The sequence below is a fragment of the Phacochoerus africanus genome, chromosome 2, assembly GCF_016906955.1.
Source record: "Phacochoerus africanus isolate WHEZ1 chromosome 2, ROS_Pafr_v1, whole genome shotgun sequence".
Classification (NCBI taxonomy): domain Eukaryota; kingdom Metazoa; phylum Chordata; class Mammalia; order Artiodactyla; family Suidae; genus Phacochoerus; species Phacochoerus africanus.
The window spans coordinates 99,687,366-99,709,455 of NC_062545.1; the positions used below are offsets into that span (position 1 = coordinate 99,687,366).

Below are 22,090 nucleotides of genomic sequence, written 5' to 3' on the forward strand. Positions count from 1 at the left end.
GGTTTTTTTTTTCCCATAAAGATGTCTTTATAAATCTGTGACACCCAACTGTCAAAAATCTTAAGCCACGAAGGTCTACCGATTGTCTGGTGGCTGTCACCTCTCACAGAAGGGCCACTCTCAGCATAATTTAATCAAGTCAATGAATACTGTTTAATAAATAGGCCAGAAAATTAACTGAGAGTTTTTCTCAGCAGGATGCGGCGTGCGACCAAAGTTATGGAAGATTGTCCCTTGAAACACTAAGGCAAACTTTTGTTGAGTGTCATTTTACATAAAGCAATCACATAAAAAAAGAGCTATAAATAGAAAAAATTCCAGAGTCCTCCCACAGACAGGGAAATCGAAACATCCAAAAAGGGGGTGGGACATAAAACAAAACACAACCACCCCTGCCCGCCCCCCATGACCCATTTGCTTCAAGTTCTTGATCATACAGTACTCAACATCTTTGGATATTTTACAATGTACAACTCCAAACTGCAGCCAAGAGAAAACAGAAAGAACAAATCAGTCATCTGAAAAATTGAGTTTATAAGAAGTCATTACCTTTACAAAATAAAAACCAAAGCCCCAACACCACTGGATTCAAATCGGGTTTTTTCCTCGTTTTAAAGTTTGGGTCAGCCCCACTCCCTTGGCTGATGGGGTGGGGGTGGGGGGGAACATGGGCATGCTGGCTGGTGGGTCCCAGAAGCGAGCGTCAGAAACGGAGATGGGAATCTGAGCGGCAACTGCCCAGACAGATGGCATCTGAGGACAGGAGGGTGTCCGCAGCAGTCCCCTCTGGCCGTCAGGGCGTCTGGTGCTGTGTGGAGTCAGAGGTCTTTTCGGAGGGGGCTGGCAGAGCGACAGAGTCTGTGGTCTTCTCTGGCCTTTTTGTTTTGTGTGTGCGTGTTTGTTCGGGGAAGAAGCCAAGGCTATAGGAAGAGCCGAAGTCTCTTGTGCCCACAGCTCCTGGATGGGGACACTAGCCCTGGGCCATCCATGCAGAGGCTTCGGGGCTACTGAGAAACAAAAGCAAAACTCAGCAAGAAAAGGGAGGGAAGGGCAGCAAAGGGAGAGACCAGGAAGGCACTGGGTTAGCAGAGTCGTCTTCTTTCTCAGGATCTGCTCCACACTGGAGAATGTGCGGACAGCCCTTGCTCAGAGCCCTCCATCCCAGGCTGGAGCCAGGCTCTGACTCCCCACACCAGTCACCCAGCTTCCTCGCCAGGGGATGGAGGTGGGGGCAACGTTAAGGGTGTTCAAACACAGCAATGCCAAAGTCCTGAGAAGCCCACAAAACTAGAAAGGAAACAGATATCTGGGTAACTGGTCGTTTTGTCTGTTCCCAGGCGGAGATCAGGTAGATGGAGGCATTTGCCAGGTGTTAAGAAGTGGTCCCCATACCTTCTATACTGACTCCAGGAGTCCTGCAAGACTCCTTATGGCATTGGAGGGAGCCTGTGGAAGTGGGGACAATGCTAAATGTCCCCAGACATGCACAGAGGCCTGCCCAGAGGAGAGGGGGTTGGACTGGAGCTCTCCAAAGCTGCCTGGGAGCTGTGGACAAGCCCCACTCCAGCCCTCTCCCTCTGCCACCCCTGTTGAGTTTGGCCACATTTCTCACCTGTGCTAACATAGAGGTGGATGTCACACAACTAAGCCCAGTAAGACAGAAAGGGTCACCAGGGACATTAGGAGGGCAAAGCTGGGAAGGGTGGGCATGTAGAAGTGTAGGGATGGATGGTAGAAAGGAAATGAAATCACTAGCCCCCTTTCCCAGCAGGGTGAAACTGGGGTACCCAGGGCTGACTTGTTCAAGGTCACAGGACAGGGAGGGAAGAATGGGCCAGGACTCCAGGAGCCTTGCTCCTGACTCCAGGAGGTCTCTCTGCCAATAGGAACTTTCCCCTAAATATCCCAGGGCTGCTGGAAATTGGAACAATGACTTAAGGGCACAGGATTAGCAGGACCTCTGTCACAGAGAGTGGGGCTCACCAGATGTGTGCCTCAGGGCCTGACCTTCAACCCCGCTCCATCCCCCTGCCTCTGACCAAACCACCTCCTCCATCTAGCCTCACCCAGCTCCAAAGTGCTCCCAGGCACACAGCCTGGGGCCCCCTCTGTGGCCTGGGCCCTTGTAGGTTTCCCCGTGAGGGCAGAGAGCCAGCCAGGGAGAGGTCAGGCCTGCTGGGAGGAGATGCCCATCTCAGACACCAGCAAAAGGGAGGCAGCTGCCTCAGGAGGCCCAGAAAATACCAGGGCTGCTGGTATTTTTTTCCTTTTTCTTTTGCGATTTTGAAATATAAAGTTCAAACCCATTGGATGGGGCGGGTGGGCCTGGAAGGGAAAACGGGACAGGGAAGCAGGGCTGGGGTTGACCGAGGACCAGCCTAGTTGTTGGCTTCCGACATAGAGGCCACGTGGTTGAGGCCAGCGAGCCCGGGGAGGCCGGCCAGGCCCGCGGCCCAAGGGTCGGGCAGCGGGAAGTAGGGCCGCGCGGCGGCCACGTTCTCGGCCAGCGCGAAGGCCAGGAGGCCCCCCGCGTTCCGCTCGGCCTCGAGCTGAGCGCGCCCGAACAGCTTCATCTGCGTCTCCTCGAACTGGCGCTCCAGCTCCTGCAGGCTCAGCGTGCCCTTGGGCGCTGCCAAGAAGTGCTTGGCTGGGCTGGGACCAGGGAGGCACACGGCGGCCCCGCCCAGGTGGCCGCCCACGTCGCCCAGCGCTGGCGGCATCACGAAGGCCGCCTTCTCCGGGGCTGGGCCCCCGGGCCCGAAGAGCAGGCTGGCGGCCCTCCAGGCGGCAGGCTTGCGGCCGCGCCGGGGCCGGGCCATGCGGCAGCTCTGGCGCTTGATGTGGCGGTGCAGGTGGTCGGAGCGCGTGAAGCTCTTGTAGCAGAACTCGCACTGGTAGGGCCGCACGCCCGTGTGGATGCGCATGTGGTTCTTGAGGTCGTAGTTGTGCACGAACTTGGCATTGCAGTGGATGCACAGGTAGGGCCGCTCGCCCGTGTGCTTCCTCATGTGGATCTTCAGCTTGTCCTGCCTGCAACGCAGAACCCGAGTCAATTGGTGGGGAAACCCGGGAGCCACTCCACACTCTTTTACTCCCCTTCCTCCAGAACTGGCTAAGGCTCCCTACTGCCCGTGGTGTCAACTTCCAGGAATGGGACCCCTAGGATTTAACCTCCAGCTACTGTGCCACCCTAAAACAGCTGTGGCTCCTTCCCTGAATTAGACAGCAGAGCAGGAGCTGGGTCCTGAAAGGCCCCTGCCACTCCAAAGGGTCTTTGTCAATAAGGTCAGAGTAATGAAGCAGCCACTCTATCAGGTCCTGTCTCCTAGACTGGAAAATAGACTTGCTGGGACATATGCCCCCGAAAACTGTTTTCATTAGTCCGCCAGTGGGGCTACTGCTTCTGATACTGGCATGCGCCTTCATTTCACGTCCACTCTCTGCAGGCAATGGGGTCTTCCCTCCAGGTTCGCCCTGGTCCCATTCCAGCCCCTGGGCTGTTGAGACCTGTCTGCCCTCAGCACTAATCTGGGAGGCTTTGGGGACCTGGCACACCTTGTTCAAGTCTCCTGCATTGTGGTTTCTTAGCCCCGGCCCTGGGCTCTCCTCTTTGTCTGCAGACAATTCCAGGGCTTACAAAAGAGCCAGGTGCAACAAGAATGCAGCCTAATCGAGGGCACAGCTTTTCAGGGTTTAAGCGGTATTATTCAGAGGTAAGGTATGATGTGGGGGTGCGGCTCCCCCCTCGGGGGGTGTGGGAGCCCCTGATCCAGCTGCAGACCCACCGCACCCGTGTGCTGGGTGACCTCAGGTGACTTACTTAACCTCTCTGCACAGAGCTGAACCTAGTGCTCGATGTCAATTCCTGTGGTCCAGGGCTGATGGGGGAGAATTTGGGTTTGTGTTGAGCTAGATTCAACACTCCTCTGGGGGCGGGGGGGGGGGGGGGGGCTTGAAAGGAAAACTGACATCACAGGGTTGTTTTCATAAATACTGAAGGCTGCATAAGCCAGCTAAAGGAGCCTTTCAGCCTGGCCAAGGTGGAGTCAGCTGGGCTGCTAGAACTCTCAGGATCCTTCTGCAGCCTTCCCTGACCAGGCCCGGCAGGCCAGGAAGCTGTTTCCAACCTCCTGCAGGTGTGGCTTGGGTGGAGTGGCGGCCTGTAATTTTTGGCTCGGGTTGGAGTTTAGAGCAGATGTGGAGCCCAGGCAACCGCCCTAAAATGGCCAGATTTAAACCACACTCAGCATAAACCCAGGACAGCAGGAGCAGGTCCTGGTGTCTGGTGTCTCCCCCACCCCGGCCACTAGAGGTCTCACTGGTTCTCATTTTCCAACTAATTCCCCAGGGGCGCGGCAGGAGACAAATAGACCTTCCTGTGTACATTACAGGGATCAGGGGAGAAGGACCAAGAGGACAGATCTGTTCCTCCCTGCACTCGCTCAGGGCGGAGGCGGGGCAGCTGGGAGATGGGGGAATGGAGAGTGGGGTGGGCAGGGAAGAGGAAGCCAGCACTGCTGCCTGAGGCTGCCTGGTGTCCACACGCCCTCCCTTCTTCCTGTCCCTGCCCTTCCCACAACCCACCAGCTGCCCCTAGGCTGTACAGTGCCCTGCTGTGGCATCCCATGAACCGCCCCCTCCCCCCAGCCAGCATGCTGCTTGTATGGTGTCTGTAACCCACATTTCATCCAGGTCATTGGATTGTTGAGTAGGAAGGGGCCTTAGAGAGCATCCAGGACAGTGGGTCTCAAACCTGATGACCATTATCAAAGTCATTATCAGGGTCTGATAAAACACAGAGTGCTGGGCCCCACTCCCAACAGCCTGAGTCAGTGGGTCTCTGGTTGGGGGCCGGGGGAGGAGAGCAGGGAATTTGCTTTTCAAACAAGTTGCCAGATGCTGCTGCTGCTGCTGCTGCTGGTCTGAGAACCATGGGCCTAGGTTAAGCCTTCCCTTGGCTGATGGGCAAACTGAGGCCCAGAAGGGGAAGTCGCTAAGGTCACCATGAGGTTAATGGCAGAGCTGGGACTAGAACAGTCCAGGCCTCTTTCCTCAACACTGCACTGGGACCTGTGTGGAAATATAGGGGTGGGGTGCAGAGTGCTCTCTGTACCCTTAGAGTGATGCTGTACAGTCCCGAGGAACATGTCCTAATGCCACACATTTGCTCAGGCTCTGATGGAAACACTGGTGCTAGGTGGTTGGCTAGGCTCACTCACTGGCTGTGGGACTCACATTCTCACTGGGGCCTGGTGGAGGCCTGAGCTGAGAGTAACTGGTGGGGCTTCAAATACATCATCTCGTTCAGTTCTCACCATAAACTTATAAGGTCGATTTTTAAAAAAATCACTACTACGTAATTACATAATCACTATTATAGTGGTTCCTTCAAAAAACTAGAAATGAAGCTATCATATGATCCTGCAGTCCGACTCTTGAGTATATATATCCAGAGAAAACTATAATTTGAAAAGATACAGGCACCCCAATGTTCGTAGCAGCACTATCTACAATAGCCAAGACATGGAGGCAGCCTAAATGCCCATCCACAGATGAATGGATTAAGAAAATGTGGTACATATATACAATGGAATATTACTCAGCCTTAAAAAACATGTAAAAATGCCATTTGCAGCAACATAGATGGACCTAGAGATTATCATCTTAAATGAAGTAAGGCAGACAGAGGAAGACAAATATCATACGATATTTCTCATATGTGGAATCTGAAAAAAAAAGAGATACAAATGAACTTGTTTCCAAAAAGGAGTTTCCATTGTGACGCAGCAGAAATGAATCTCACTAGTATCCATGAGGACTTGGGTTCGATCCCTGGCCTTGCTTAGTGGGTGGGGGATCTGGTGTTGCAGTGAGCTGTGGTATAAGTCACAGATGTGGCTCGGATCCCGTGTTGCTGTGGCTGTGGTGTAGGCCGGCAGCTGAAGCTCTGATTTGATCCCTAGCCTGGGAGCTTCCATATTGCAATGGGTGTGGCCCTAAAAAGCAAACAAGAACAACAACAAACCAACTAACCAAACAAAAAAGCAAAACTCTCCCAAAACAAAAAACCAAAAAACAAAACAGAAAAAAGACTCACAGACATGGAAAACAAATTTATGGTTACCAAAGGGGAAAGGAAGAGGGAGGGGTGAATTAGGAGGTTGGGATCAACAATATACATGCTACTACGCTACTACGTAGGGGATTGACAGCCAGCGAGGACCTGTTCTACAGCACAGGGAACTATACTCAGTATTTTGTGATGCCCTATAGGGGCTGAGACTTTGAAGAATATATATATACATATAACTGGATCGTTGTGCCATGCGCCTGAAACTGACATGATATTATAAATCAACTCTACCTCAATAAAAAATAATTATTTAATCAAAAAGTCATGATTACATATATTTAATAGTTGACCCGAGGGTCACTCTCAAATAATGGACAGTGCAAATGGTAAATCTTCAAATGTCAAGGGCCTCCTTTAAATATGCATTGCTTCTCTTGAGCTTTTCATTAGGGCAGCTAAAATAAATCACACTTCAGCGGTGTTTGGCCCAAGTGTGTGAAAAGTGCTGAGAAGGTGGCTATAACTTTCTCACCTTGAGCGCCTGCTCTGGACAGGAGAATACACACTCTCAGTGGCCTGGAAGGGCATTATTCAGAGGCAAGGCATAGTGCAGGAGAGGGGTCCCCATTAAGGGTGTGGGAGCCCCTGTTCCAGCTGCAGACCCTGCACCCCCCCAACCTGCTGGGCGACCTTTAGGTAAGTGACTTAACCTCTCTGTGCAGAGTTGAACCTAAGGCTAGATAGGAGAATCTGGGTTTGAGTGAATTTGATTCCACACACCTGCAATAATTTCCTCACTTGGACTGAGGAAGAGCTGGGGCCTCCAGGAAGTCAGACAGCTTTCCCAAAGTTATCAGCTGGTGAGGGACAGAGGAACTTAGAGGACTAACTAGGGCATGGTTTGTTTGCAAGCTCTTCTGAAGATTTTTTTTTTTTTAATTAGAGTTGATTTACAATGTTGTGTCAATTTCTGCTGTACAGCATGGTGACCCAGTCATACATATATAAACATTCTTTGTGTGTGTGTGTGTGTGTGTTTGTCTTTTCTAGCACTGCACCTGCAGCATATGGAGGTTCCCAGGCTAGGAGTCGAATCAGAGCTGTAGCCTCCAGCCTACACTAGAGCCACAGCAACACAGGATCCGAGCTGTGTCTGCGACCTATACCACAGCTGGATCCTTAACCTATTGAGTGAGGCCAGGGATTGAACCTGCAACCTCATGGTTCCTAGTCGGATTTGTCAACCATTGAGCCACAACAGGAACTCCTACATTCTTTTTCTTATATTATCTTCCATCGTGTTCTATCCCGAGAGACTGGATATAGTTCCCTGTGCTGTACATAAAGACCTCATTGCTTAGCCATTCTAAATGTAATGGTTTGCATCTACTAACTCCAAACTCCCCGTCCATCCCACTTCTCTTCTCTACCCCTTGGCAACCACAAGTCTGTTCTCTGTCTGCGAATCTGTTTCTGTTTTTTCAAACCCACTGCTCCCAGCCTGAGGGGCTGCCTCAGAAAGCTCAGCCTGAACTGTCAAAACAGGGCACCTGCAGCCCACCTTCTATCTCTGTAGCCAGAAGATGGGGTCAGCAGCTCAGCCTGGGCTATGGGAGCAGGGGAGAGGAGAGTGGGAAAAGCTCATACTTAGAAAAAAAAAATTTAGAGAGGATCTATTTACCAGGAGCATGACTGAGTCAGAGGGCCGAGTCACCTGCATAGGAATCTGTTTCCCAGGACTTTGAAAATACGGACTTAATCCAGTCCATCCCCAAGGAGGGAATGGCTTGCTAACGTTGAATAGCCTCCTTACTTCTGTAATGACATTTCTTTTTCTTTTTCTTTTTTTTTTTTAAGTCCGCACATGCGGCATATGGAAGTTCCCAGGGTAGGGGGCGAATCAGATCTATAGCTGCTGGCCCATGCCACAGCGACAGTGACACTAGATCTGAGCCGTGTCTGCGACCTACACCACAGCTCATGGCAACAATGGATCCCTGACCCACTGAGAGAGGCCAGGGATCGAACCCACACCTTGGATACGAGTTGGATTTGTTTGTGCTGCACCCAACGGGAACGCCTGTAATGACATTTCTATATGGATATAATGCAGGTGTGCATTGGCAGAGCTGGGCTGGGGCTTGGCACCCTCCAAACACCAGATCAGGTCCTTAGCTGCCCCGGGCCTCAGTTTCCTGACCTCTAAAATGGGAGGCTGGGCTGCACCATTTTCAGAGAGTGTTTGCATCTGGGTAATGGGCTACTACTGAATCTTTTTCTGGCTGGTTGGCTTCATCTATTATGGCTCTTCAACCCTTGTTTTTTTACGCATCTGATCTGCTGGCAGAAGCAGCATGAATGAAGTTGGAATGTTCCAGCCTGACTCTCAGGCGCTGAGCTCTTAGTCACTTTCCTTCAGGATCGGGGATCCAGTGGTCTCCCTTAAAATCTTCCCTGGGGTCTCCCACCATCCAATGGCCCACGTGCTAACTTACCCCTCGGCGTGGTTTCAAGTCTCCTTACCAGCTCACCCTTCCCAGTTTTAAGAGGACTAAGATCTGAGGGCCCTTGGTGACTTCAGCTAACGATACTGTGTTGTCTCCTTGAAAGTTGCTAGGAGAATAGAGCTTAAATGTTCTCACCGCACACACAAGGTAACTAAGGGAGGTGATGGGTGTGTTAACCAACGTGATTGCGGCACTTGTTTCACAGTGTATATATGCAGAGCAAATCATCACCATTGGATACCAACTTATACAGTATGATATGTCAAATATATCTCAATAAACAAAAGAAATGATCATCCATCTCCTTTGTCAGCCCCCATCCTTCCCCATAGTACTGTACCTACATACCACAAGGACACGCTCTTCCCCTAGCAGGCCGTGCTCTGGTCAGCTCTGCATCTGTGAATATGTGCTGGCGTGAGCTGGACTGCTGGCCCCCCTGGCACAGAGCCTGCCATATTATGGGATGGATGCTGGTAAACCCTGGCTCCTTTCCCCCTTCTGTGCATATTTTGTGTTTGGACACCAGGCTCCATCCTCAGGTTCCCACCAGATGTCCAAGCATAGATGCCAGCCTGGGCGCTCCTTCCTCTCCAGCTGGGGGGCCCCCACTCCCCACCGCCTCCTCCCTGCACCCACATCCTTCATCTCTGAGTTTACTCTTGCAGACTGCTTCCATCCCCCTGATCTTTCAAGGTCAAACCCAAGTGCAGTCCTTCATAAACCCTTCCCCATGCTCCCCAGGGTCTCACCCTGACCTTCCAGAGCACCTGAATACTGCACCCCAAGGCAGGTCACCCCAGGGATGAGGAGGGAGCGACAGAGGAGGATGTGTCAGTGTCCCTAATGGCCCCGTGTGTATCACCATTGCCCTCCCGGTGAGTCCTGAGCTCTGGGGGGACTAGTCTCCCTGTCTGCCCTCTGTGACCCTGACTCAGCCACACAAGCACTCCTGGCAGATGGGAACACTTGTTCAGGGGCCGCCTTTGCTGCCTTTATTTTCTGTCATTCCCAGGGCAGGGAATGTGATGTTTCCCTTGGCTGCTCCTCTTGCCTGTGGAGCCTCCCCCATGTCCCCAGCTCTTGGGGCCCTTGTCTTGTCAGAAGGCTTAGACAGCAAGATGATGCAGGAGGCAGGAAATGCAGAAACAAGGAGCATTGGCCCCTGGCGGGTGCAGAAAAGGAATCCAGGCTCAGGGATATTCCTGTCAGTACTAATCCTAACTGTGTACCAGGCAGTTAGGTGTTTTTTTGTTTTTGTTTTTGCTTTTTTGCTTTTTAGGGCCACACCCCCAGCCTATGGAGGGTCCCAGGATAGGGGCTGGATTGGAGCTACAGCTGTGTACACCCCAGCCACAGCAACATCAGATCCAAGCTGCGTCTGTGACCTACACCACAGTTCACGGCAATGCCGGATCCTTAACCCACTAAGCAAGGACAGGGATCAAACCTGTGTCCTCCTGGATGCTAGTCAGATTCGTTAACCGCTGAGCCATGATGGGAACTCCAGCTAGGTTTTTCTTGCTAAAGCCCGTGAACTTGGCACATCCATCACTCTCATGAGGAAGCAGAGACAAAGAGTGGTGCCATAACATGTCTAGAACTTTCTGATCTTGGGCAATACATGGAGTCATAACATGGGTGCGAGCTTAGGGGGCACCTGATCCAACTCTCTCCTGTTCCACGTGGGGAAACAGAGGCCCAGAGAGGGAAGGAGACTTGGTTACAGTCACACAACTGGTTAGGGGTAGGTCCTGAAGCTGGGGCCCCAAGGGACCGTGGTCCCCAGGAGACGCTGGGCTCCGTGTCCTCAGGCAGCATCGATGAGTGTGTGCCAGGCCCTGGTCTCTTGGCCCTTGTCCCACCATTGTACCCTTGAAGGGTACCAGCACCTGCTCAGATAAGAAGCTGTCAGAGACCTTGGTGTTCTGCCCGCTGCTCACCACTCAAGGTCCAGTGAGTGCTCATGCTCATGAGCTGCTGGTGCGGGGCTACTTCTCAGAGCTCCCCAACCCCCAATCTGACATGCTCCTCCCTCAGCTTGTCCCCTGGCCCATCATCTTCTCCCTGAACCCTGCCCCAGGGGCCCCCTCTCAGGCCACAGGCACCCAAGCTGGCTCGGCAGTCCCCCTTCCAGCTCGGCGAGCTCATGTTCGGGAAAGATGAGCTAGTCTTCATGATCTCATTCCCCCGAGTGAAAGGAAAGGGCCTGGGGTCCTGCGCCTCCACGGAGGTTCCAGGGCCGATAAGGCTTTCCCAGCACCATCCACCCAGACTTCTTGGTAACCTGATGGCCTGAGACAAATTCTCTTCCTGCTGCCGTGGCTAATGACATTGCATTATCTTAATAAGGTCCCCAGAGCTGCCAGGAGTGGGAGGACTAAAAAGAAAATACGGAAAAGAAAAAAATAAAAAAGCCAGTCTCCTGGCCTTGTTTGGAGAGCTGACAGCGGGGCCGACGGCATGGAGCTATCAGCGTTTACCTGGCACTGGGGCAGGGGCAGAGGCTAAAAGGTGCAGCCTTTGTGGGATGTCGGTAGGGGAAATTGGGGAGATCGTGGCTCATCAGGGATTGACTTCTCAGGGGACAGAGCTTGCCCATCCCTTTCTCCAGGCCTCTGTGGAAACTTTGTTGTCTTGGGGGCTGGTTTCCTCTCAGGTTTTGCAGTTCCTTGCCTTCATTATGTGTCCTGTAGACATGGCTAGAGCACCTGTGAGAGCCGGGTTGAGGATGGGATGCAGGGGATATACGGGATGCAGGGGTTCTGGGAAGGAAGACTGCCCAACCATGCTCTCTAGGAGTTCCCCTGAAAGGCTGCCTACACCCAAGGACTGATGTGGAGGGACGGGAGCAATTAAGACTCTTCTGAGACCTTCATAGGCCCTGTTGGTGATGGTGATGGCTGGGATTGAGGCAACAAGAAGTGGGGGGACCTGCGATGGGGGTGGGCAGGGAAAAGATGCACTAAGTGCGCCGTGTCCCTCTGCCTGCAGAGAAGACAAATACCTTCTTGTCTTCTCTGGCCCCAGTGCTCCCCATTCTTTAAAGACCATCCTAGGGGCCACATCTAGTGGAACTCCCCACAGTCCTGGCCTTTGGCCTGGGCTTCCAGACTTTCCTGGAATAGAAGGAGAAGACTCCTGATGAGAAGGGTTGAGGGGAATTGTGGTCCAGACTGCCTCTGCCTTAAGTCCTGGAGCAGTTTCTCTCCCAAGTCAGAGCCCAGGACCCATCTGAGCAGGTGCTGTCTTGACGGCCATGCCCCAGCCGTCGTCCTTAGGAAGAATGTGGTGACCTTGGACCAGGCTGGGGGAGTGTACACATAGACTCCAGGGCAAACATAAGGACTTGGAGTCCAAGGGATCACGGGGTGCCCAGAGCTAGGATGGGACAGCATGGAGCCAGAGGTACATAGACTGGTGAAAGCCTCTGGGGGTGTCTCATATGTGGAAACATCAGTGGTGAGACAACTGGTGGGACTGGCTTAAATCTAGAGCTGACTCACAGGTCAGGTTCCCTGACACCAAGGAACTGACAACATCATGGTGGGGCACCCCAAATCCTCAGAGACCCGCAGAATGAAGGCAGTGTTCAGAAGGACCCCCAGACCCCTCTATTACATTGGGGCTGCTGAAGTCTTGAGGAATGATGCTCCCACGGGCATGTGAACAAGCTGGGAGTTGGCATCTAAGGCCATAACTCAGAGCCTGGCCCAAAGGGACACCTTGCAGGGGGAGGGTAGGTTGTTCCATGTGCCTCAGGAGGGCGGGGAAGCAGAGTAAGCATCAAGAAGAGAGGAAAGGAGGCCTGGCCAGAGAGCAGAGGCTCAGTTGCGATTAAGCAAAGACTCAGGCTCCAGAAAGGGAAATAGGGTCCCAGCGGAGGACGTGAGGGCAGCAGAGCTGGGGCCCACAGCCTCTAGGGGGCGGCGGGGAGGGGGTCCAGCCCCAGGGAGTAGCCTTGCAAGGGACTCTGGGAATTCTGAGTCAAAGAGGCAGCAGCTGCTGCTCTAAGTGGCTGCCAAGGAGCCTCCCGCTGAGGGCGGTGTTACAGGCGGTGGTGCAGACTGCAAACTTGTGGCTGCAGACTTGTGGCTGCCAAGGGGGAGGGGGAGGGAGTAGGAGAGACGGGGAGTTTGGGGTTAGTAGTGCAAACTCTTACATTTAGAATGGATAAGTAATGAGGTCCTATTGTACAGCACAGCGAACTCTATCCCATTCCTTGGGTTAGAAGACGATGGAAGATAGTATGTAAAAAAAGAATAGATGTATGACAGGCTCACTTTGCTATACAGCAGACGTTGAAGGAATTATTATAAATCAACTATACTTTAATAATAATAATAAGAAGAAGAAGGCAGCCACAAAAGAGGTCCCTGTGGGAAGGCTGAGAGGGGACTTGGCTGTAGAGAGAGTTACAGGCACCCCTCCCTGGCTGCACCCTCCTCCCTCCATGACCTGGACAGGCCAGCTGTAAAGAATCTTGCATGGCAGCTCCAGGGAGGGGACAGGAGGGAAGACAGGTGATTCTGAAGAATGTGATGGCGAGGGGCGTGTTCACTGTGAGAAATAAAGTCCGCAGGTGAGGAGGCCAAGAGACTCTCCAACCTCCCCTGACTCCGGGTATCCCTGCCCTGGGAAGGGGGTACCCTGAGAGCTTTTCTGACCTTTCTCCGGAGGGCCAGTGCCCCGTGGGAACCGAGCAAGGGGAATTGTGGATGGAGGTGGGAATGCAGCTGCTTCAGCTGGAAGAGCCTGGGGGTGCAGATGGCTGTTGTGCTGCTGAGCAGGAGTAAATCGGGAGGGAGGGGAGGGCGCAGGGCCGGATGACCAGAACCGCCCCACGGCTGACCTGGCCCTGAGGGGTGGGGAGCCAGCAGGCACAGAGGCCGCCCTGAGTGATCAGCAGGAATGTGCTGGGAGGGTTCTGGAATGCGACCCTCCTCTTCAGCACAGCATGGGGGAGCGGGCAAGGAGGCCCACACAGACGATGTTCTGGTGTCAAGAGGGTGAGAAGTCTGACTGTCCTGACTGACCAAGTTGCAAACGTTCCCGAGGGAAGGCAGGCACACAGTGGCCCCCACTGCAAGCTGAGTGTGGGAACGGCTGGGAGGGGAGTGGGGGAGGGAGGGAAGATGGGGACTCAGGGGCCAGGCGGGCTCACTGGGTGGTACCCTGAGATGCAGCACATCCCTCTGAAGGCACAGACCTGGGTGCAAGGGAAGGCTGTCCCCAGCATCAGCCATCTGCTCAAGGGACAGGCAGGGGGGGTAGAGCCTGGATGGCAGGACTCGGATCCAGACTGTGAAGAGTGTCCACGTCTTGATGTCATTCCCAGGGGACTGGGCTTGGAGGAACAGGCTGCAGAGAGGTCCTGGCTCCAGAGGTGTGAACTGCACTTGAATTTGAACTGGGCTCTGGTGTATCTTCCTCCTGTTATCCCTGTGCTGTGTCAAGCCTTTATAGTATTTAGGTGAATTTAGAAGATGGGGTAGGAGGTGGGGCGACATCAGAGTGGCAGGGCCATTCGTGAGGGGCTGACTCACACTCGAGGGAGGGGGGTGTGAATCTCAGGGACTTTGGTTCCAGCGGCTCTGTGGCGGTAAGAGGAGCAGAGTGCCTGAGATCAGCCCTACTGGGTGGAAGGGGACACACCTTGCATATGGGGGACCCTGACCATCGGGACCTGGAAATTCTCCCTTCACTGTCAGCTCTAGAAACATCTGGGGAGTTCCCGTCGTGGCTCAGTGGTTAACGAATCCGACTAGGAACCATGAGGTTGCGGGTTCGGTCCCTGCCCCTGCTCAGTGGGTTAAGGATCCGGCATTGCCGTGAGCTGTGGTGTAGGTCGCAGACGCGGTTCGGATCCCATGTTGCTGTGGCTCTGGCGTAGGCCAGTGGCTACAGCTCCGATTCGACCCCTAGCCTGGGAACCTCCATATGCCGTGGGTTCAGCCCTAGAAATAGCAAAAAGACAAAAAAAAAAAAAGAAAGAAACATCTGGAAGATTCTGCTGGGGTTGCCTTTACAGAAGCAGCTGCAAGGAGAGCCAAGGCCACCTTGGAAACAATCAGTGTTGTCCTTTGAAACAGTCACTGGAAGAGCCTGCAGAGCTATTTTCGCAATGCCACTGCCATCTGAACATATTCCTATGCCCTTCTCTGGCAACCTCGAAAACCAAAGCTTTGGACCACTGAGAAAAATCAAAAGAATGCGCTCCCCCCAATCCCTAAGGATAAACTGCTAAGAGGCTGTGCAGTGACAGCAGCAGCGTTGGAACAGGTGTGGGTTTCTCAAGGTGGGTTCTTTGATGGGGACAGTGGGAGTGTGGAGAAAGGACTCAGTCTCAGGAGTCACGATGGTCCCAGGGCAGGTATCCACCTGGCTCTATCCACATCCAACACAAGGAAATGACCAAGCTCTGATGTAGGGCCACTCACCAGAACCGTCCTGCCTGTGGACATGGCTGGGAAGGTCAGCCTCACACCAGTGACCACAGGTGCACATTTCCTCACAATGAGGCCCATCAAAACCCAGAAGCAGACAGTCAGACCCCACATCATCACATCAATCAGTTTTGACCACACACGTTGTGTGTACAGAAGGTGCATACATGACACAGTGTACCTTCTGAAGGGGATGGAGTCTGGGAATGATGAAAGGCTTAGAATGTACTGATTTCAAATTTCAATTTTTTTTTTTGTCTCTTTGGGGCCGCACCCACGGCATATGGATATTCCCAGGCTAGGGGCTGCATCGGAACTGCAGCTGCTGGCTTACATCACAGCCACAGCAACGCCAGATCCGAGCTGCGTCTGCAATCTACACCACAGCTCATGGCAACGTCAGATCCTTAACCCACTGATCAAGGCCAGGGATCGAACCTGTGTCCTCATGGATACTAGTTGGATTCATTACCACTAAGCCACAAGGGGAGCTCCTCAAATTTCAATTTTTATGACAGCATAAAGTTACCCTCTTCCCCATATGGACAGTCAAAGGGAGAATATGAAAGGAGACCCATCCTTTAGGTCTAGAAAGGCCCACAGGGGTCTCTAGGGTCTCCTGTCACAGATTTTGCTGTCATATATGAACTGGGGTTCAAGTCTCAGCTCTACCACTTTCCATCTGGGCTGACAAGGGGCTGACTAGCCCCTGGGAGACGGATCACTTATTTGTGGACAAAGGCCATGGCCTCTCCCCATCTTCCAGGCCATGGCAGGGGTGAGCAGGTGTGTAATATGCCGAGGACAAGCCCTGGCATGCTGCCTGTGCTCCAAATAAAATAATGGGGGGCTGCCCACCACTAGGGGGTTTCAAACTGGCTTCCATGGATCTACAGGGCTTGCTGAGGCCCTCATTTCCTCTTCTTCTTCCTTTTTTTTTTTTTTTTTTTTGCTTTTTAGAGCTGCATCTGCAGGCTATGGAAGTGCCCAGGCTAAGGATCGAATCAGAGCTATAGCCGCTGGCCTACACCACAGACACAGCAATGCAGGACCCAAGCCAGTCTGCAACCTACACCACAGCTCACAGCAATACTGGGTCCCTGACTCACTGAGTGAGGCCAGGAATCGAACCCGAATCATCATGGATCCTAGTCAGATTTGTAACCAACTGAGACACAGTGGGAACTCCCCAAGGCCCCCACTTCTGCCTTAAGCAGAACAGCTCTGCTCTTATCTACTTTATGGCTTTTTACCTGATATGGTACAGAATTAGATATCTGAAAAATCCCTGCACCAGGTAACGCCTAGCACGCCTTCTGGCAATGAGCTTGCTGAGCAAGCCAGTGTGTGTGTAGGATCCGGCTGGCTCTCCCCTGACCTGGGTCTCTCTCAGTCCCCAGGCCCTGGCCCTCCCCCGGCCCCCACGGGGCTGCCGAGCGCACCTGGTGAAGCGGACCTCGCAGATGCTGCACATGTATGGCTTCTCCCCGGTGTGGGTCCTCATGTGCCGAGGCAGCTTCCCGGCCCCCATGATGACTTTGTGGCAGATGGGGCACTGCTGAGAGGCCTTGGGCTTCAGCTTGCGCTCCTCCACCAGTGGCCAGGGCGGGAAGAGGCCCCCCAGGTGGGTGGCACTCAGGAAGTTGAGATAGGCACCGTAGTCATTCTCTGCCTTGATGGGGCCCAGCGGCCCCCCGGGAAGGTCCGGGAACATGTCCTTGAAGAAGTCGGTGGGGAAGGGCGGCGGTGGGGGTGGGGGCAGCTCCTCCTTCTCCTCCTCCTTGATCTTGCGGTTCTTGATGACCAGGTCCAGGGGCCCACTGTCCATGGGCTGCTCGGGCAGCTGGGCGAAGGCACCGAAGTCCCCTGGCCAGAGGTGTGGAAAGAAGTCCGGGGCGAACGGAGATAAGGAGGGTCTCCTGTCGGGGATGTTGGCTTTGGGGTACAGGTTCTCCCTCAGCAGAGATTCGATGGAGAAGTCCCGGATCACGCCCAGGTGGCCCGGGCTGCCTGCCTGGAAGGAATCGGGAAAGTCCCTCGGAGTATCCGAATAGGCCTTCTCCGAGAGGTGGTCCGTCTTGGAAGGGCTTTGGTGGCAGTTGATGTCCTGCGGGTCAGGCAAGTTTTCTTGATCGGCAAAATCCTCCGTGTCGTCATCGTCCTCTTCCTCCTCTTCCTCCTCCTCTTCCTCTTCATCCTCCTCATCGTCATCTTCGTCATCATCATCGTCCTCCTTGTCATCCTCCTCCCCCCCATCCCCCCCAGGCTCCATGATCTCCAGGCACACGTTCACGATGCACTGGATCTCCAGCATCCTGGCCGCATTGAGGATGTGCTTGACGTTGGAGGCGGTGATGGTGAGCGTGGAGGTGTAGGCGAACTCCAGGATGGCGGCCAGCGCCTCGGGCTGGACAAAGTCAATCTCGTAGACGTAGGGCTGGCTGGATAGGGTGCCGGCCGTGAAAAGCTTCTTGAAGTACTTGCTGCAAGCGGCCAGCACAGAGCGGTGGGTGCGGTACTCCTGCTCTTGCACCACCAGGAGCACGTCGCAGAGCAGCCCGTCATGCCGCTGCTCGTTCAGGCTGCACAGGACCTCGCTGCTGTGGTTGGGGAAGGGAATGCCGATCAGCTCGTCAATGCCATTGGCCATGTTCTCAGCCGGAGCCCTGCGAGGACACACACAGAGGGAGACTGGGTTAGAGGACGTGGCCCCAGGAGGGGACACCTGCTCTGGGACTCTGGTCCCAGGAGGCCAGGCTGGGGGGTGTGCTTGCCCCCTGCTGACTCCTGCCTTGGCCTGGGGCTCCCCTTCCTCCTCCTCAGCTAGAAAGCCACCCCTTTCTTCAGCTTTCCCCAACCTCACCTGCTCTTCAGAGCCCCCCTGGCTAGCTGGGGCGTTCTCCCTGTACCACTGGGTTCTTCCCGGGACCCCGAAGACCCTTGGACTTGGGCTTCTCATGGGCAGCTGGTGTCTGCTGTCGAGCAGGAACTATGGAATCTTCTCATGGGCACGATTTCACTGAGTCTCACTTTGGGAATGTGCAATTCCTGAACACGAGGACGGCCAGCCACGTGAAACTCCCCTGCACTCTGTGCTACGGGAATGGTGTCCACAAGTGACTCACACAATGTCTGCGGGTTAAGGGCCAAAGGGGGAATTTTCTCCTATGACTCAGTGCTCCCGTGGGGAGAACGCTATGGCTTGTTTCACAAAGCCTCCGACTCCTGTAACAGACTCACGTCTTGCTACTTTTGGCTACTGATGCAGGTTGAGCTGACAACGGGCTACTTCACAGCCGAGTTGTTCCCTGAACGCAGCTTCATAGGGTGAAGTCTTAACCCCCCCACACACACGTATCTTGGAGTACTACTGTATTTGGAGGTAGGACCTTTAAAGAGGTAATTCAGGTTAAAAAGAGGAATAGGCATAGGCCCTCATCCAGTATGACCAATGCCTTTTATTTATTTATTTATTTATTTATTTATTTATTTATTTATTTATTTTTTGTCTTTTTGCCATTTCTTGGGCTGCTCCCGCGGCATATGTCATATGGAGGTTCCCAGTCTAGGGGTCGAATTGGAGCTGTAGCCGCCAGCCTACACCAGAGCCACAGCAACGCGGGATCCGAGCTGCATCTGTGACCTACACCACAGCTCACGGCAACGCCGGATCCTTAACCCACTGAGCAAGGGCAGGGATCGAACCCGAAACCTCATGGTTCCTAGTCGGATTCGTTAACCACTGAGCCACGACGGGAACTCCCCGATGCCCTTTTAAGAGGAGATCAGAGTGGAGACACACAGAGGGAAGACTGTGTGAGGACACAGCGGAGGGACAGCCATCCACAAGAGGCGGAGAGAGGCCACAGAGGATACCAACCCTACCGACGCCTTGATCTTTGATTTCCAGCTTCTAGAACTGTGAGGAAATGAATTTTTGTTGTTTAAGCCCCGGTCCATGATTCTATTGCAGCCCTAGCAACCTGACACAGCTACTAGGAATCTTTGAACCAATCTGGTGGCCCATTTTCCAGCACAAGGGAAGGGGGCCTTATGTATTCTGTATTTTGCCTTTTTCTTCTTTTATTTTTTTGCCTTCTTTTTATTTTTCTTTTTAAGGTTGCACACACAGCATATGGAACTGAACTTCCCAAGCTAAGGATCAAATCAGAGCTGCAGCTTCCAGCATAGGCCACAGCCACAGCAACATGGGATCCGAGCCACATCTGCAACCTACACCACGGCCCCCTGCCACACCAGATTCTTCACCCACTGAACAAGGCCAAGGATCGATCTTACATCCTCATGGATACTAACTAGTCAGGTTCTTAACCCACTGAGCCATAATAGGAACTCCTGTATTTTGCCTTCTGACCTTCATTTTGGCTTCCTCTTTGTTGATGAGGTTTCTCCTCATTTGCAATTCTTGATTAAAAAAAAAAAAATCCTCACATCCTATATATGTATATCTGTGAGCCATTTAACCTAGAAATATTCAAATTTCTATTCAATATTAAATCCAAGAGCATTGTTAGCTAATTTATCATGGCTGTATTTTGTTACTCTCTAGGAAACATATCCCTGTGGGGATAAGCCTCTTCTGAAACACCTCAGCATAATATGTACGTTAAACACCGTGTGTGCCCAGGGATGAGGGCAGGAGGGAGGGGCCTGACGGAGGACAGCAGGAACCCCTCCCTCCAGGGAACAGAACTCACAGCTCAAGTCAGTGGATTCAACCTGGACAACAAGCCACCTCAATTTTTATGCCAGAGCACAGAGGGTCCTGCTGCTTCAGGGTAGAGCTTAGTCCTGGCCCATATGGATAAATGCTAGCAAATGTTAGTGAGGAGAAAAGAAAAAGGAAAACAAAGCCTGGAAGCCCCATGCCTCAGTGGCAAGAGATGTGGGGATCCCTACATACTTATCTGCTGGATATTTCTATCCTGAGAGCACAAATGCAGCAGAAGAGGAGAATGGAGATGAGCCAAGCCCATAAAATGGGCCCTGATTGAGACCCAGAGGCACTAGGGACCCAGAGGCCCCAGGGACCCCTTAACCTTCCCTGAGCAATCCCACCCGGCAGGTGTTCACAAGGTGTTCCAGAGCAAAGACCTTACTTCTTTCCTGCCTATTCATCTTTAAAAGGGCCAGAGACTCCACAAGCTATGCATTCATTTCCTAAATAGTCCCTGGGCTTCTCCCTGTGTCTGGCACTGCCCTGGGCTCTGGGGATGTGCAGAGGGCAGATCACACAAGCCCCTGCTCTAGCAGAGCTTACAGGGACATAACAACTGTGATAAAGTTGCAGCAAGATTCACCGAAGAGGAATAAGATATCACCACACAACTATCGGAATGACTAAAACAACAGAGGGACAACACCTAATACTGGCGAGGCTGTGGGTAAACTAGGTCATTCATACATTGCTGGTGGGAATGTGACAGGGTACAACCTCTCTGGAAAACAATTTGGTAGGTTCTTACAAAACTAGATATGGAATTACCATCTGGCCCAGCAAGCACACTCTTGAATATTTATCCCAGAGAAATGAAAACTTATGTCCACACAAAGACCTGTATGCATATGTTTCCAGCAGCTTATTGCATAATAGCCAATAAATGGAAAGAACCCAGATGTTCTTCAATGGGTGAACGGTTGAAGAAACTGCGTTATATCCACACCATGGAGGACTAGTCAGCAACAAAAGGGATGAGCTGTTGATACATAAGAAATCTGGGTGAACCAGAGTGAAAAAATCAATGCCAATAGGTTGCATACTGTATGATTCCATTCATACACCAGGCTTCAGGGGACACAGCTGTAGAAATGGAGAACACATGAGTGGCAGCTAGCAGCTAAGGAGGGGTGGGGGCTATAAAACAGCAACCTGAGGGATCCTCCGGGATGATGGGAATCTTGTGTATCTTGACTATTTCAATGTCATGATCTCAGATGATGCTACTATGGTTTTGAAAGATATTACCACTGGGGGAAACTGGGTAAAGGATACCTGGGATGCCTGTGGTATTTCTTAAAACTAAATATGAATGGATAATTTTGTTAACATTTAAAAAATTTTAGGAGTTCCCTTCGTGGCTCAGTGGTTAACGAATCCGACTAGGAACCATGAGGTTGTGGGTTCGATCCCTGACCTCGCTCAGTGGGTTGAAGATCCGGTGTTGTCATGAGCTGTGTGTAGGTTGCAGACGTAGCTTGGATCCCACATTGCTGTGGCTGTGGTATAGGCTGGCAGCTACAACTCTGATCTGACCCCTAGCCTGGGAACCTCCATATGCCGCGGACATGGCCCTAGAAAAAGACAAAAAGACCAAAAAATAATAATAAAATGAAAAAATAAAAATTTTTCATTAAAAAATGATAGGAAACAACTTAAATCAATCAACACACCTTTCTCGTCCCCACTTCTCTCTACCTTCTGTCTATAGCAGTTCATGAGGCAGCGGGGGGAGGGGGGAGGGGAGGTTACTTTATCCAGGGTGGTGGGAAAGGCCTCCCAGAAGAAATGTCATTTGGGCTTTTGCCTGGATGGTGAGAAGGATCCAGTCATGGGATGATGTGGGGAACAGTGTTCCAGGCTATGGGAAAAGCATGTACAAAGCAGGCCATCCAACAAAGATGCTCCAGGACTGGGGGGCCGGATTCTACTCTCAATGGCCCAGTTCAACTCGATTCTCTCTACCGAGAAACCATTCCACTTCTGCATCTCTCTAGCAGACAAACATGGACCACATCTACCTAGATCTCCCTGGTGTCCTGTGTGGGATGCCCTTTCTTCTCTCTTGACCAGGGAAGGTGTTCCCAAACCTCTGCAGTGTTTGAGCTGCAGAGATCTCTGAGGCTGCCTCCTGCCGTGCAGAGGAGAGAAACTTCTTGAGGCTCCCTCCTTGCCCTATACCCCAAGGCTGCTCCCGCTGTAATGCTGGGAGCCAGGAGACTGCAGAGGGCAAGGCAACAGGTTCAAGGCCAGGTGGCTCCTTCGGGTGGCCATGGCTGTTGCAGATCCTGGAGGCAGCCAGGCTGAGGGTCAGCAGGCAGATCCC

General features: G+C 52.6%; 1 protein-coding gene across 2 annotated transcripts in view; it reads right to left on the bottom strand.

Moving 5' to 3' along the window:
• Positions 1 to 514: 514 nt before the first annotated feature.
• Positions 515 to 22,090, bottom strand: part of ZBTB7C (zinc finger and BTB domain containing 7C) — a 405,485-nt gene continuing 383,909 nt past the window's right edge. For both annotated transcript variants that reach the window (XM_047764322.1, XM_047764330.1), the window contains 2 exons: positions 16,469 to 17,692; positions 515 to 3,030 (listed from right to left, as the gene is read on the bottom strand). In XM_047764322.1, coding sequence (XP_047620278.1) covers positions 2,379 to 3,030; positions 16,469 to 17,676 — 1,860 coding nt within the window. In that variant the 5' untranslated portion in view covers positions 17,677 to 17,692 and the 3' untranslated portion in view covers positions 515 to 2,378. The remainder of the gene's footprint in view (positions 3,031 to 16,468; positions 17,693 to 22,090) is intronic.